The 16,015-nt window shown below is 39.4% G+C and overlaps 1 protein-coding gene across 6 annotated transcripts in view; it reads left to right on the forward strand.

The window, feature by feature from the left end:
- The window catches only part of csmd3b (CUB and Sushi multiple domains 3b), a 185,887-nt gene that overhangs the window by 79,701 nt on the left and 90,171 nt on the right, over nt 1-16,015 (forward strand). For all 6 annotated transcript variants that reach the window (XM_077590441.1, XM_077590443.1, XM_077590445.1 and 3 more), the window contains exon 5: nt 10,508-10,715. In XM_077590441.1, coding sequence (XP_077446567.1) covers nt 10,508-10,715 — 208 coding nt within the window. The remainder of the gene's footprint in view (nt 1-10,507; nt 10,716-16,015) is intronic.

Raw genomic sequence — 16,015 nt, forward strand, 5'->3', positions numbered from 1 at the left:
GTTAGCAGTTATTGTTAATATTATTGCAGTTTACTGAATTTCATAGGTTGGGTTTTACCGATCCAAAGCCTATAGTCCTTTTCTTTGTAAAAATATCCTTTGAAAAAGAGCAAAACACGATTTTAATCCCATTTCTCTGTTGACCAAGTCGCCTAACGAGTCGGTAACCGGAAGTATTGTAGCTGAAGTTAGGCTTTTTGATCTCTGAGTTTTGTTGTTGTTGTGGCGGCCAGTTTTTGTTGTTGTTTTTCCCAAGAAAAGCTATTGTTTTATTGGATAAGTGTCGTGTAGGAGACATGGAAACGTATTATATATGGCTCAATATTTTCTGTCTGGCCAAGCACTGAGCTTAGTGGATTGAGTACATAGAATGAAGTGGACCCGCTAGTAAGTATTATTTTGTTTTGATCAAAACACTTCACTGAAGACTACTTTGTCCAAGCAACGTATGATGTGTTGGCGATGAAGAGTTGATAATAATAACATTGGAACTGAAACAACAAAGCTTTTGCTAGTGTTGTTGGCCCCAGTGGCATCAAAAAAATGTCATTTTTAATGTTTTTTAATGTTAAATATTCGTTTTTCAATTGCTATATTTGCTTGTAGAGTCAAGAGGCCTAAATATAAAATATTTACCATTCAGTAGGCGCCCCAGATCTGATGTAAAAAGAGCCTAAGATGTTTCCGTGTCAGTTGCCGTGTTATGGTAACCCTGACTCCGGTTTGAACTTGAATGGTGAAATCTCCCTGCAATCATGTTCTTTGGAAATTCCTCCCCTGATCCACGTTAAATTTAATATTCCAACTCGTCGCATGATAAAGTCAACAAATCTTGATGACGGTTTTCCATTGGGTCATATGACTTCTGCTTTATTCCTTACACTGAATACATCATCGGATTTAACTACGGAGAGGCTAAGTGACACAAACGTGATTCGTATTACACCATTTCAGTTATGGATCTGTGTGTCTTGATACATTATTTTTTGAATATTCTTTCAAATCTCCAATCTTCATCACCCAATGATGAACTTAAGCACCTCCATACATGCGTGAAGGTTGTCTTCATGATTTAATTGAACATGCAGACTTTTCTCCACCCCTGTGGAGGGAGACTCTCACTGATTGACATCTCTATCCCAGGTTGTCATGGCAATGATGATAGATGTGTGTTGTTGTTGTTTTTTTCGGGGTGAGGAGGTTTACCCCCCGGGACCCCTGTTGTGACGTTACATGCACATGCATAATGTGTTTATAGCATAAAGAGACGAGGTGAGATGACTTGTTGCCAGATTAGATGGAAATTTCCTTGTAGGAGGACCATTTAAATGGGTGATGCTCACTACAGCTACCTTGTATGTGCGTGTATGTTTAAGTAATGGAATTTGTGGTTAAATAGAAAGCCTTACCTCACTTTCCACAGTCTGTTGTGACAGGGCACCTATTTTTGTAATATTTTTTTATCATGTGGCCTTGTCTAACATCATACATTCAAGGAATTTAAGTGTACATTTTCTCTGCTATTATGATTATTTTCTCATTTCCTATTCCATCCTAGAAGTGGATAAGTGCAACACTTGTGCTCTTTCTGCACATATTCCTTCATTTATATTCATTTCCCATGGAACCCCAACATGGGAAAGTAAATGCAAGCATAGAAATGCACATTTTGCCAGTAGACGTGAATGCGTATGAGTGGCATTTTGGTTTTGATTGTCTGTTTAGCTCAACTAGCATGAACATGGAACAATACACTTGGATATGATTTGTGGCGGCAACCAGACACACGTTGTTAAAGTTTAGCGGCTTGTCCGTGGTTTGCGAATCACCGCGCATGAGTAGTTCTTCCACAGTGAGGCAGGCAATCATGTTGTTCACCTATGCATGGCGTAGAGTTATGATAAATTGTATTTCCAGGGAATCGGCAGTGTAGAGCATTATCTTTACCCTGAAGGGAAGTCGCTCTCATGTAGTGAAAGTTTACAATGTTAATTGTTGATTAAAAATTGGAGAAAACATCTTTTTTTTTTCTTTTGTAGGTTTGACTGGACCGAAAAAATGGCATTGTTTTTTTAATTGTTTTAATTTTGTTATTTTGAAAATATGATATACAACCCCTGTAGTTTTCTTTCTCTTAAAATGATTATGTGATAAAATGTGAATTTTACACCCCAAAACAGGGCTGCCTCATGTCCGTTCACGGGAGGTTGACAAATTTCAACGTGCTTCAGGCCATGAATATTTGAAGCGTACACGTATTGAATATTAGAAGTGTGAGTCGTGTTGCTTTCCCCCCCACGGACCGCTTTAGCGTCTTCAATAATTCAAAATACGCACTCTCTCGCAAACGTGAGCGCGGGCCTAGCTGCTAACATGTTAGAAGATTACGGCGGGGTCGGAGTCTGCACGCAAACTATACGGAAAACACCCCCACACAAAAGACGCGTCAACATCAGCAGCAAGGAAATTGAGACAAATTCAAAAAAATTGAGTATATAGATGAAAAACATCCGCGTTCAATTCATGCTCTTTGGCTTAAAAGGAGGTTAAAAAAAACTGATAAAGACAAAATCAAGAACTTAAAAGATGTGCTCATATGTGGTATTTAGAATTAATAATAATTTAAAAAACTTTTTAAACACAAATTGATTCTGGCAAGGAATTTTTTCCAATTTTTTTTTAATCCAATTTTTTTGTTTGGTAAGCAGCGTCAAACAAGAATGGCCACCAAATTCATATAAACTTTGATTGTTCACTTTTCTCTCCCAGTCAAAACGGATTGGTCGTTTAACACCGCCAATGGCAATCACCGTTCAACGGCTCCATTGCCTTTTGCGCAGCTGTCTCGTTAGGGTGAAGTCATCTCTCAAGATGCTTTACATCTTATTTGCCTTCTCATCTATTTTGCCACTCGTGTATTGTCAACAACATCCTGCAAGTAAACAAGGAAGCTAAGCACACAGCATCTGGGATTCCGATCTTTAATTTACCTCGTCAAACAATCTTCAATCCTCTTTCCTATTGTCTCGATCTGCATCCCTGTTATTTATCCGACTTGCTATCTCCCCTTTGTCTTCCCAATAATCTCACCCCCACCTTCTCATCACCGTCTTGATCTTCTCTGTCTCTATCCAATATCCATCCGTCTTGCTTTCCGTTCACCCTCCGGTTGCCCACCCGCCCACTGTCTTCCACAGTGACTTCTAATTGGTTTTGCCTTGCCTCCAGCCCGCCACTTTTTTTTTTAATCGTCCAACTCTTTCCTTTTCCTGTTTTTTTTTAATCGAAGGTTTGCATGGCCAGATCCTCCATTTGGACTTGCCGTAAAAGCCTGCATGATGCTCTTGTGAAGATGACTTTATTACAGGGTGGTCTTTAAGTGGACAGACAAACAACCATTACAGTAATGAGATTTACTAAGGCTCTGTTCAATTTCGCTGGCCTTTTAGCTTGTTTTTGGTCGAGAGTACTTCTACTTTTTGCTGTATTCACTTTGGTCGGAGTCATTAAATGGTTCTTTCAGAATTTAATACTTGAAATTGATGAAGGATGACAATTTAAAAAGATAAGACCAAACCAGTTGAAGCTATATAGAATGACATCCGGCTCACCAGAATTATTTGTTGTCTTTGATTTAGCGTTTGTGTTGAGCCTTTGTTAAAATAATAGATAATCATCATAGCGTGTCAGATGCCTGACAGGCCGTTAAAAAATAATAATAATCATACAATAATGAAGCTAAAAGTGGTTTGTTTTCTTCCTGCCACGTAGGTCAGGTTTAATAAACTCGTCAAGAAAAATGAGCAGATAAATTCACTTTTGCTTTGATTTGCTGTCACTCGCCTGCTTTTTAATTCGGCTCGCGCACAAACAATCGGACGAGGCGTATTAAAGTTGGCATTTTTTTGTTTTTTTTCATGGCGGTTCACTCTTTTCTTTGTCCGTCATCTAATTTTAATTCATTGCAGTCTTGTTAGGATTATAGCCCTATGCGCCTTGTTTGCAATTCCACCCAAAAAGATTGCCCAATGGCGACCATTCAGGCGACTTCACTATTGGATAAAAGTGGTTAAGTGGATGGGTTGTGTTTTTAACAAAAAAAACTGACTGAGAATTGTTGCGTAAATAGGACATTTTATGCATGCTAGTTTTCTTTTTGTTCTTATACTACATTACTGCACACTCACTTGACAGTAAAGTAATTGCTATCACATTTTGGTCAGATATTGCTCCAATCATTGTCTGCTTTTGATGGCGTTAGATCTATTAGTAGTTGGAGGTTAGCAAAAAAAAACACACAAGGTCATTTGCTGCCACCCACCCGCTTCAAATGGATTGGATTTCCGCTAGTGGTAAACTCAGTGAAATTTCTAGCAAAAGGATCATTGGCTGCCACACGATTGGATGCCTATCATCTTCTAGGGAAGGGCGACAAGTGGTCATTTTTATTTTACAGCAATGTAAGTAATAGGCAGGGATCAGTTGGAAATATAATCTTGAAAAGTACATATTTTACAGTGTAGGTTGTGGAAGATACCAACAAGAGTATTTTTAAGGAAGCATTACAGCCAGTGGAAGGAATTGCGAGGATTTCGACAATTACAGACCAGATCTCCCTTTTTTAAGTTGTGAAACGTGTGGCATTTATCTATCAAATCCTTTGTGACAGCATCTTATTAAAGGCGGCCGTACGAGTTGACAGCAATCTGCTAAGAATTCTCACATTGGGAACACGGGCGACACTTCTCACAGTACGGCGTCCTAATTTTTTCCTCAGCGCGTTCTCGTCATGCCTAACCTTTTATTTCGGATGCGTCAAACCCTTTCTTCATCTTCATTTTTGTCACATGTGCTAAAAGTTAATGACGCCCCAGGGATGTTACTTGTAACAACTCATCATGCATTTGGTGGTGATTTACATTTTGTTCATTGGGATTTCTTTGTTATTGTAATTTTCACGTACAGGACACTAAATGCCTGATTGATAATACGAGATCCCAAATGGGGGAAAAAATATGTTTCAAAGAACTTGAACGAGAAACTAATTTGACATAGCCATTCTTTTTCATTGAGGCTGATAAATGTCCAAATATGTGATAAAAGTCTACTTAAAATGCTAAATTACATTTATTTGTCGTACTAACAAATGCAGTGTTTTACACGTTTTATTAAATAAATCAAATGGATTAATATTTAATCCTTATTTATCTTAATATTAGTGGTCATTAAGATTTATATGTAATCATTGTAATAATAGTTAACATCTCATCAAATTTATACCAGAAGCAAATGAAAAATATACTCAAGTAAAATATAAACACATTGAAAGTGAACATGAAACACTAATACAAATAGTCAAAAATAACCACAGATCTTGTTAACAAGTATTTAATTAAAAAAAGCCTGTTGGTTTAATTTATAGACTAAAAACAAGTCAAATTTAAGTACATTTTAATTTCCTCTGCTTTCTTATTAGATCAGCATTACAAAAATAACGCTAGTTGGTCCTAGTTCTTGTTGTATTCAATTGTTTTTTATATAAATCTAATCAAATCCCACTGAGGTTTTTTTTTGGAGTGTTTTGACATTTTTGCACTCACCAATTAACAACGGTCACTCTCATTCTCATCCCTGCAAATACATCGAACGAGCAATATCGACAATAAATCCCAACTTCAGGAATGTGTCGTTGGGCTTGATTTCTTTTTTTTAGAAACCCAGCTCAACACCCAAATGAGAAAACAGGGTCGGACTTGATTAATTTATCGCCATCGCCCTCCGGAGTTTAACCGACGCCGTCTTGTCTCTATTGCTTTGTTTACCCTTAACTCATGCACCGCTTCTTATCGTTCCTCTTGGCTGCGATCATTTCCAAAACAGTAGGGATGGTATTGGCTCAACGACGCAGAGAGAAATAAAGCTTGGAGACGCTCGCGAAATGATAGATTTTTCTCCCGCAATCACTCTCATCGGATCGCTTAGTCGAGGGGAACATGCCAGCTCGATTGTGTCTCGCTGGAAGGTGTTAATCAAGACCCTGTTTTTTTTCTGGAGAACACTTTCAAAATTGCACATCAGTTGTCACATAAAATGTTTGGAATCGCCTCACTCTCGAAAAATGTCTACCGCCAAAGCAGAACACTTGTTAGTTCGTTTGTAACAGCCAACCATCAGTTCTGCTACCTTTCCGTGTAATGACATCCGGATTCTATCCGACTCGGAAATTGAATTTAATCAGGGGTCAAACGTTTATACAGTCAGAATTAAAAACGCCATCCATCATGGACGTCGTCACGTGGCTCCTCCGTATGATGGAGCGTTCCATCGTTCGTGTGCCTTAATTGGGCTAAATGTCGGGCAAGTTAGTTGAGTGGCAGACAGCATCTGCTCTTTGATATGTGGACAGATGGTGGGCGGCACTGAAGGTCACCGTGCCGACTCTGTTTATGGGCCAGCATGACTGCTATGCTGTCACTTTTTTCCCGATGATATATAGAGGTGGCGAATGAGGGAGGGCAGCCGCCAGGGTTCTTCACGCGATTGAACGTGTTAAAAAAATAAAACACTGACTGGTAATAAAAGACTCCGGTCAAGTTAAATGAAATAGTTATTTGTAAATGTCACCTGCCTTCAAACAACAGTGGACACCTGGCTCTAGATGAGCATAATAGAAACAACGCCTGTTTTATTGGTGGGGGATACGTTCCAAAACCGAGTTTGAACATTTGGGATTATGTAGAGTTCTTGATAAAAATAGCTCACACATCTTGCCAAGAAAATTTGCATGAGGAATTGTGGAAAAATTGTGCTAATTTAATACCAGTTCTATGATGAAGGAATCTGTATTTATAGGAACTGCTTTGAAGATTCACAAAATTGGTTGGTCAATGCGTTTGGGTTTGATTGCTAACCCTTCCAATAGTAGGTTTGCCTTTTAAAACCTAGATTAATCTTTAAAACAAAATGTGTTTTTGTGGACCATGAGGCTTTGTTATGGGAATACAAAGGATAGTCGTTATGATTGAAAATGAATATCGTCTTTGATCCATGTAGAACCGAACATGTTACACCGTGTAGATATTTTATGGTCATGACATACTGGGATTTTTAGAGGGGTGATTAGTAGGTGGGGGTAGTCAGCCAGATGGTGTCAGATGGCATCAGGTTCCTCACGCGCTATCAGTCCAACTGGAAACGGATTCCCCCCGAAGGGAGGAAGTGAGGCAGACGTCTTTTCAAGGAATTAGGATGCCCAATATTGCAGGACTTATTTTTTACTATTATTAAAATAAAGGAAGTTAACGTTGATTACTTTGTAGTTTATGGACAGCAGACTTTGTAGGGGTGACTCATTAATTAGCATTTATATCAAGTGAAGAACCAAGATTGACAGATATGGAGAAAATCATTGCACAGTTGTCATGCACATATCGTAGCCTTTTAATTATTCGCAGCGGATACACCGCGATGCGAGCGCCACCTCTCGAGAATGGCTGATGGTTATACATGGAGCAGTACCACACACAATGGATGGAGAGGTTGATGGATGGCTGTGTGGATGTAGATAAGAGAGTACTAGTCAGGGTGAGGATGAATGCAGCCTAAAGTCCGGGAAGAGAGGAATAAAAGCAGATGATGTAGACGGGCAGTAATCCCTTCACGCTGACAGCGGTTGATTGAAGCCGCTGTGTTTTGGGGAATATGTGTGCTGGGGGATCGGCAATACGGATTGCACCGTGGGAGTGACGCAAACAAGAGTGGGAGTTATAGCAGTTGGAGAGAGGTGTGGAGAGGTAAAAAAGGAAAGAAAATGTATTAAAAGCAATCATCAGTAAGAAGAGCAGATCTCCAGGAAGTATGCGGCAAGACAGAGCGGGATAATCAAGGAATACTCTGATGACTGGGATATTGATGACAGCGCAGCGGGGGGGGGTTATGGTAAAGGCATGAGAGGATAAGCAGGCTAAGAAGCAGGGATCATAGCACTCAATACCGAGAGTGTGGCTATGACTTGAAATAAACACCTGCGTGGAGAATTCGGCTGGAATTTATTGTTGTTAATTGAGCATAGGATTATCTTGGGCTGGGAGTGACTAGTGTATTGTAATAATTTCTTGGCGGAACTAGAATTTGAAAACAAAATGAAAATGATGTGGATAAAACGCACGATAAACAGAGAAACCAATTAGAAGAACCTGATTCTGTCACCACATAGGGAAATCACTTAGTAGCTGAGGTCTCAGTTATTGCCCTTTTTAAAAAAAAAATTGGAGCAACCACGCATCCGACTTTAGCTGTCGCCACAAGAAGACTTATTCGAAAACTAGTTTAAGACTAAGGGCACATACACACTACTAAAGCACTAGCTAAGGTGAACGGTTCCGTCTGCACTTCATGTAACAGAACGCTGTTACATTACTTCAAAGTTACTCACCATTTTTCCCAGTACTTCCAGCAACATCGGAAATGTAGTTGCCCCACAATGTTGTGCCCGATCTATGCCTTTCACCGGATGTTTTAAGGCCAAACGACAAGTTCAGACGTTAGCGGGGTGCAGATCTGGTATGACTGCAGGAAAAGGTAAAGAAAAGGGCAAGAGTGTAGCCTGCTGATCTGATGCGAAATGACACGCATTCACACGAACAACCCACCATCTTGTGGGTCAGTGCTTGTAACATGAATTCAGCCTCCCCATGTTCCTGTGGACAATACGACTACATTGCGAAAGAGCGGTGGCACAGAGGGGAAAATGACTTGCTGATGGATTAACTCCTTCTGGCCCATGTACTCTCCCTGTACTGTATGTGATACTACAAACATTCCAATACCGATGGGGAGGTTTTCTCCGACAGTATGTCCACACAGAACACCATAGGAGTCGATGCTAGTGTCAGACACTTTTCTCACCTTCTTCTAAATGTGAGGTTGCCTTCCCGCTGACACACAGCTATTCCGAGTAACTTGCTACCCCGAGGTGTGAAAGCATCTTACAAAAGTCTACAATTTAAAGTTGTCTTTAAGAAGATTTGCGATCAACACGTACCGTGGGGGTTAAAAATGGCTCTCCTGTCTCAATCTTGACTCCAAATAATATCATTAACAGCCTGACCTTTTCCCCTTTAGCAACACAATGCACTTTTATAGGCAGTACATTGTTGACCAAAATAGCAATGATTATACTGCCACTAATATGCAAAGGTGTATATTTAGTTTGACTGAATATCCAAAAATATTCCGGGGGAAATCAGATGAAGAAAAAGCCTTTCCTTGCAAGGATCCTTTGAGCAAATATACACCAAAGCTTGCATTCCTTATTGTTGCTTGTAAAATGTATTAATTATGACTTGTTGGTAGGCAACAGGGTTACAGTTTCTCTCCTGAACAATGCATTCGCCAACAATATTTAGTGTATTTTAGATTGGATTGCTGCAAGTCCACAGATGAGAACCTAACGTTTAAATCCTACTGTTTTATTTGTCCTTCCTTGCATCCTGTATTTTTTTTGTTTTGTTTTTTCTCAACTGCCAGTGTGATCTCTGCGTCTATTCCTGGCTCCTTCTGTGTTGTATTTCCTGTCAGTTGTGTGTGTGCGTGTGTGTACGTCAGATCTGTTTGTACTTTTTGCTTGGTGAGGAAGTGGTTCGGGCACTGTCACCCTCTTCCCTCTGGGCAGCTAGCAGGGGTTGTGCCTTACTGTCATTGTATCAATGATAAATTGCAGTTTGGCATTTGTTTCGTCCAGTAAATGTCAAAATTGCGTTTTCTGGTGTCTGTGTCTGTTGTCTACCAGAACTGCCTCCTTTTAATGTACTGTATATCTATAAATTATTCTGACATAATTTATATTTATAGTTGAAAATGTTGTTTACATTGCATCTTTTTCCACTGGGAGATCAATTTTGGCAACAACTGCTAACATTGAACAACTGATGTCCCAGTGGAGCAAAAAAGGTTCAATGTCGTCAAATGTTTCTCCCCCACTCCGTCTTCTGTATAAATTATCTTTATAATTTATGCCGTGCACAGCGCCAATCCATGTGTCTTTATCTGTTACGCAGCAAATCAATCAATGATTGCAGTATTTGTCAGAAGTCAATTGAGAGAGAGAGAGAGAGAGAGTGAGAGAGAGTAAAATGGCATTGGGTTTAAACCACAAGAACTGCAGCCTAACTCCCCCAATCTTCCCCCCAATACTTATGATGGCCAAAATTATAACGCAACTTTTCTTTGACAAAGTGATCATTAACAGAAATTGGCAACCCCGTTTCTAACCGAAGCCATACAACGTAAAAATGACGAAGAGTCAAGCTCATATTGGGAGAGAGAAGATGGGGCGTCGGGCTGGCTTGCCTGCTTGGTGTAGTGGAAATCAGTTTTCCATTCCATTTTTTTTCCTTGATTTGACCCACCCTTCCAAAAAACAAAAAACAAAAAAACTCCGCCCTTCAATCCCTCCTCCTCTCCCTAACCCAGGTTTTTCTATTTGTTACTCTGATTTGATTGACAGCTGAGGACACATGTGGGGGCACTGTGCGGGGCGGCAGTGGGGTGGTGACCAGTCCCGGTTACCCCGGCAACTATGGTAACCAGGCCGACTGTACTTGGATCCTATTGGCCGAACCCGGAGACACCATCTCTGTCGTCTTTACAGACTTCCACACTGAAGAGAAGTATGATTATCTGGAAGTGGAAGGTTCTGAACCCCCAACCATCTGGTGAGTGACATTTACTGTTATGAAGTGTACTCGGTGTCAATGTTTAGAGTAGTGATGGACCGATAAGTGGTCGGGGCGATGATCGGGGCCGATATTTGGACGCAAATGTAATCCCTTTATGCATGCATTGTCGCCTAACAGAGGGTTGAATTTTACATTCAATAACATACATCACTTAAGTATAGGGATCAAATAGATAATTTTGACTTTTTCATTTCCTTTGTACATGGATATATATTTGTGTGATTCAACAAAGTTCTATGAAGTTCAGGGCTTGCATTATTATTATTTTTTACACTTTTACCGCAAATGAATATCGGTTCCAAACATTGGTTATCGACCTCTTCTGACTACTAATCAGTATCGATCCTGAAAAACCCATATCAGGTGATCACTAGTTTACAAGAGGCTTGTTTTGTTCATTAAATGAATGTTTTGTCAATAACGTAAAGTCAATTTTCTGATTGGAAACATTATAGCGAGTGATCAATTCAGTTGACTTAGCATTAACTTTCTTTTAGATTGCACGTGATATGAAGTCCAAGATTATTTACCATTTTGTTGGGATATGCGTCAGTATTTATAAAATTACCTACAGCTAGCGGTTGACAGGTAGGAAAATTAAATTATTACAGTAGACATCCTAAATTTAATGACAGAGGACTGACATATGCTGTGATGAATCGCCTCACTTATTTTACTTTTAAATTTTCAAAACCATTTGGCTCCACCTTTTAATTAGAAATGACAAGGGTATAATGACTTGCATTTATGTTTAATGCTTTATCGACCTGTGCACTATTTCTAATGAGCTGCAAACGTGTCACACGGTCTTCTTAATTTCAGTCATAAAAGGGTCGGATTGCTTATGCAATTTGATAGAAACGGGGTTGGACGGCCAACTAAGAAGAGTAGACCCACTAAAGCAATTTCCAAAAGTGGGTCTTTATTGACAACGTCTCCTAAAGATTGTCCCAGATTGCATCCATATTTGAAACATAGTTACGACTCACTAGACACAAATTAATTGTAGGGATTTCCACCAAGTTCAGTTTCGGAACAACCTAAATGGTACAACTATATCTAATGTGTATGGGATTGACTGAATCAATAATATGGGATTAAGTGATTAATTCATTGATTGAATTTTTATTCCGAATATTTTTTAAGCAATATTTCAACACATACGTAATGACCAAAAAAATCACACTATGTTTGGGAGTAATTGTGATTTTAATTTTTTATATTGGTCGGATCTTGATAACTAGCCTTATGAATAATCCATAATGGACTTTTTTGTAGAATAGTTGAGTATCATGAGATTTTGTAGTTGCCCTAAACTTTCTGCACAAAACAGGAAATATGGAGAGATTAAAGAATAGTGTAGGGTGTGATTGATTGTGCAAGTACCTCTTCACTTTATTTAATATTGAAATGCACTGAAAATTGCATATTGAGGTCGCCTATTGGAATAAAATAGCTGTAATATTTACAAAATATACCATTACCACCTCCTAACACCCAGCTTGCAGCTATTTACACCATATTAGCCTTCTAACAGACTCAATCCACCATTCCAAAACATTGGTTTCCCAATGGAAAATGAGTCATGCCAACTATGTGTCAAAGTGTACAGCCATCTTGCGGAATGGACTCCGGGGCAGACCCGTAATCCCCTTTGCATTTATTTTGCAAATATGAACTCTTCAACCCAATCCCACATGGGGGCTCCTTTGAGATGTGAGAATGTTTTGCAAAGGGAGTAAACTAACAAGGTCTCCCTGGAGATATATCGGGAAAGTAGTGCATCCGTCTTCTGTTTAGCATGAAATAAGCTTTGTACTGTGTACTTTTTTATATTCTGACCTGAATCCTGATTTTTTTAGGCCACTAGAATTACGACTATATTGAAATATTTCGGCTAAATCAGAATGGGATTCTCAGATAGACCATATTGCCTTCGTTAAGGAAGACAGCAAAAAACAAATCAGATGTTTATTCCCTGGGGAAACAAAACAATATACATAACATTGTGTATAGACATTACACTCTACTTATGCGCTAATACATGATCTGCTCTCCACATGATGGCCGACCATCTCTTATACCAAGAACTCATTGGCAACATGTAGTTAAGAACTTTGCGCCATAAGTCATTTGCAAGTCTGTGTGTTATTTAACCAGTGCTGCAGTTTTGCTGAGTAAAAATTCCAACCCATTTAGCAGTCAATTCATCGACAATCGTTTTCTATATGCACCAGAGTTGTCTTTTCCCTGACTATCTTCAGGATTCTGATTGGCTAAAGTAGCCTCAGGTTCATGTGGCAGTGCCAACTTTTGGTTTGGCAACCCGCCAAAGAAAACCCACTTGTATACCACCGGTGTGTACGGAAACACAAAGAAACGTATCCACAATGGGGATGCACATTAGTGACATCCTGCACCTGCACATGAATGCTAATGCCATATGTCCCTAAAAGCTGTTTTCAAGCCATTATGCCCCCTGGACCCCCAAATAAATTACACGCTAATGGCCGAGAGGGGATTAGATCCCCATTGTTCACGGGAAAGGTTGATCGATATACTAATTTGCCAAAAATCGACGAGCAGTCAGAAGCTATGAAATACTGTTATGAGTAAAACATCTGAAAATACACAAATACACATCATTTCGTATTTGCAAGAATGAAAATCTTCCAGGGCAGGCTGTAAGAAGTGCGTCTTTTTTTAAACTCAGTGAAGCAACATCAAGGTTAAATATGTAATGTTTGAGTAACTCTTTACAATTGTACATTTTTATTTAAGAGGTGGGTCACGTTTATTTTTAGTGGGAAAGTTAGTGGGCAAACCTTGTGTACTTTTATTTCGGCTACTTCATAATTCATGTACAGTATGCGTGCAAGCAGATGTTGGCATCTTGTCATTGTCTTTCCTAGGGAGATAGTTTGTCCATCTGTTACCAAACATTGAACTACAGACAAAATACTTTACAAATGGGTCAGGCTAAATCATGAGAAAATTATGGCGTTGTTTTCCCCCCAAAAAACAGAAAAAATCAATTATCATTGATGTCATCTCTTACGCTCCTTTAACATTGACCACTTGTCACCACTTATTAAAATATCTAAACCATGTTTACAGGATCAATACGCAACTTAGAACTGCAGAAATGTTCTTTTAGTATATCCAAGCAACTTCATAATTTAGTCATTAACTCATTGGCTCACATTAACACTGTTAAATGTCTATTGCTTTTGAAGAGTCTGAAATTCAATCCAATTTTAAATAGTTTAGATGTCTTATAGTAAATTAACTCATTTAAATTCACAACAGAAACATTAAAAAATAGCGTACATGATAAGACATCCATCACAATAGCAGTGAAGGAGTCAAGATTGAGGCGTCAAAGTGCAAAGGCTTAGTTTGCACCTTACTCAGATCACGTGGGCATTTACAAATTTTCTCTTGACTAACAAAACCAAAGCACATTTTAAAATCAGGTCTTATGCTTAAAAAACAAAATCAAGGCCTTACAAGACACACAACCTTTTTGTTGTCGTCATCATCGCATGCTTTTCTCCAATCTGGGTCACTTCACACGCTAAGCTGCTTGTTCACCGATTTCAACTAGCGAATTGTGGAGGAAGTAAAAGGCAGAAGCTAAAATGCTCAATTTCCGTCACCAATTAACAGGCGCAGTTAACGGCCGCCGACACTAGTAGCGTGAACGCAAGGTTAGGTGTTTATCAGGGAACAACAGTCTTTTGCACACACAAACGGCCTATTTACAACCACACACTTGATCTGGCAGCCTCCCTCTCATGCTTGTCTAATCAGTATGCAGTGAGGGGGTACTCATGCCTGCGAGAGGAGTATATCAATATGAGCTAAGTGCCTGTAATCCGAGTCTAACATTACACACAAACACATACACAAATGCAAGTGTTGCATTTTGTTGTTCCGTAATCAGTTGCCCTTGAAAGTACGTCCTGCCTAGCTGTTATCTGCCAGGAAGTAGCCCGCTGTTTAGTGATCTTTATGCGTGACTACTTGACAGCCCGTCACCTTTCTTGACGCTGCTGTCTCGCCACATGTCAAGCACTGATCGTGTTTTTTTTTTGTTTTTTTTTTAAGATTTGTTATTAACATCCCTAGAAATGAGCAGTGACAGGTTGTCAGCGAAGCGCAAGTCGTATGGTGATGTGGCGTTAGGCATCAGGAAGTCGAATTTATGGTGGCTGGTGGGAGACGTGCTTCATGCAGTGGCGGTTGTAAAGTACTTCACTGGAAAATTGTTCGGGCTATTTTTGTCTTATTTCACGTTATGTGCTGTATTTTTCGGACTAAGTCACACTTTTTTCATACTTTGGCTGGGCCTCTGACTAATACTCAAGTTTTTTTTTTCTCTGAGCACCAAAAGCCTTTTATATTGTTGTTTTTTGGGCGGGGGCTATAGTGTCTGAAAAACTTATGTTAACAGTTACTTCAAACTGGGGGTGTTCTTGGTTTTCGATAAAATTTAAAAAAATGCCCTCCCAATAATTGGATTGGATAACTTTATTCATCCCGTATTCGGGAAATTTCATTGTGACAGTAGCAAGAAAAGGCATAGTTATAAGTTAGACGTGACTTATACTCCAGTGCGATTTACCTATAGACAAATATTTTTTCCTCTTCATTATGTATTCTTTGGCAGGTGCCAATTATACTCTTGTCCGACTCATAGTCTGAAATATATAATATATGGAATTTTAGGTCAAGTTAATTCCCTGATGTAAACCCCTTTGAGCATGTAATTTTAATGGCAAGCAATAAAGTTCCTAAAGTAAAAGTCAGGAAAAGCATGCCAAATTTAATAAAGCCAATCGATTATGTGCCATTTTCAGGAATCGATGGTGTACCTTGCACTCCTTTTTTAACCAGCGAACTGGCACAGAAGTCACTTTATATTCTCCTCCAACCCCCCAAAATGGACTACTGTGGAACAGATCAGCCAATCGGAAGTCTCTTGGGAATCTATTAGCAGGCTATTGGCCAAATCATTGTAAACAGGCAGAGAGTGAGACCATTTACCCCAGTTCGGGACTCCTGTCGACCTTCACGTTTACCGAACTCACCTTCTGCCTTGTCGGGAGGGTAATCGGAGAAACCGTTATTCAGTAATGTGGGAGGTGATTCAACGGGGAGGAAGAAGCGCCCAATTGGATCCCCTGGGATCAAGCTCAAGGCAAAAGGACACACGAGCCGGCAAGAAAGTCATCAAACATAGAACCCGAGAATACCGCAATTAGATTACAAGC

This window comes from Stigmatopora argus, chromosome 21, assembly GCF_051989625.1.
Source record: "Stigmatopora argus isolate UIUO_Sarg chromosome 21, RoL_Sarg_1.0, whole genome shotgun sequence".
NCBI classification, from domain to species: Eukaryota; Metazoa; Chordata; class Actinopteri; order Syngnathiformes; family Syngnathidae; genus Stigmatopora; species Stigmatopora argus.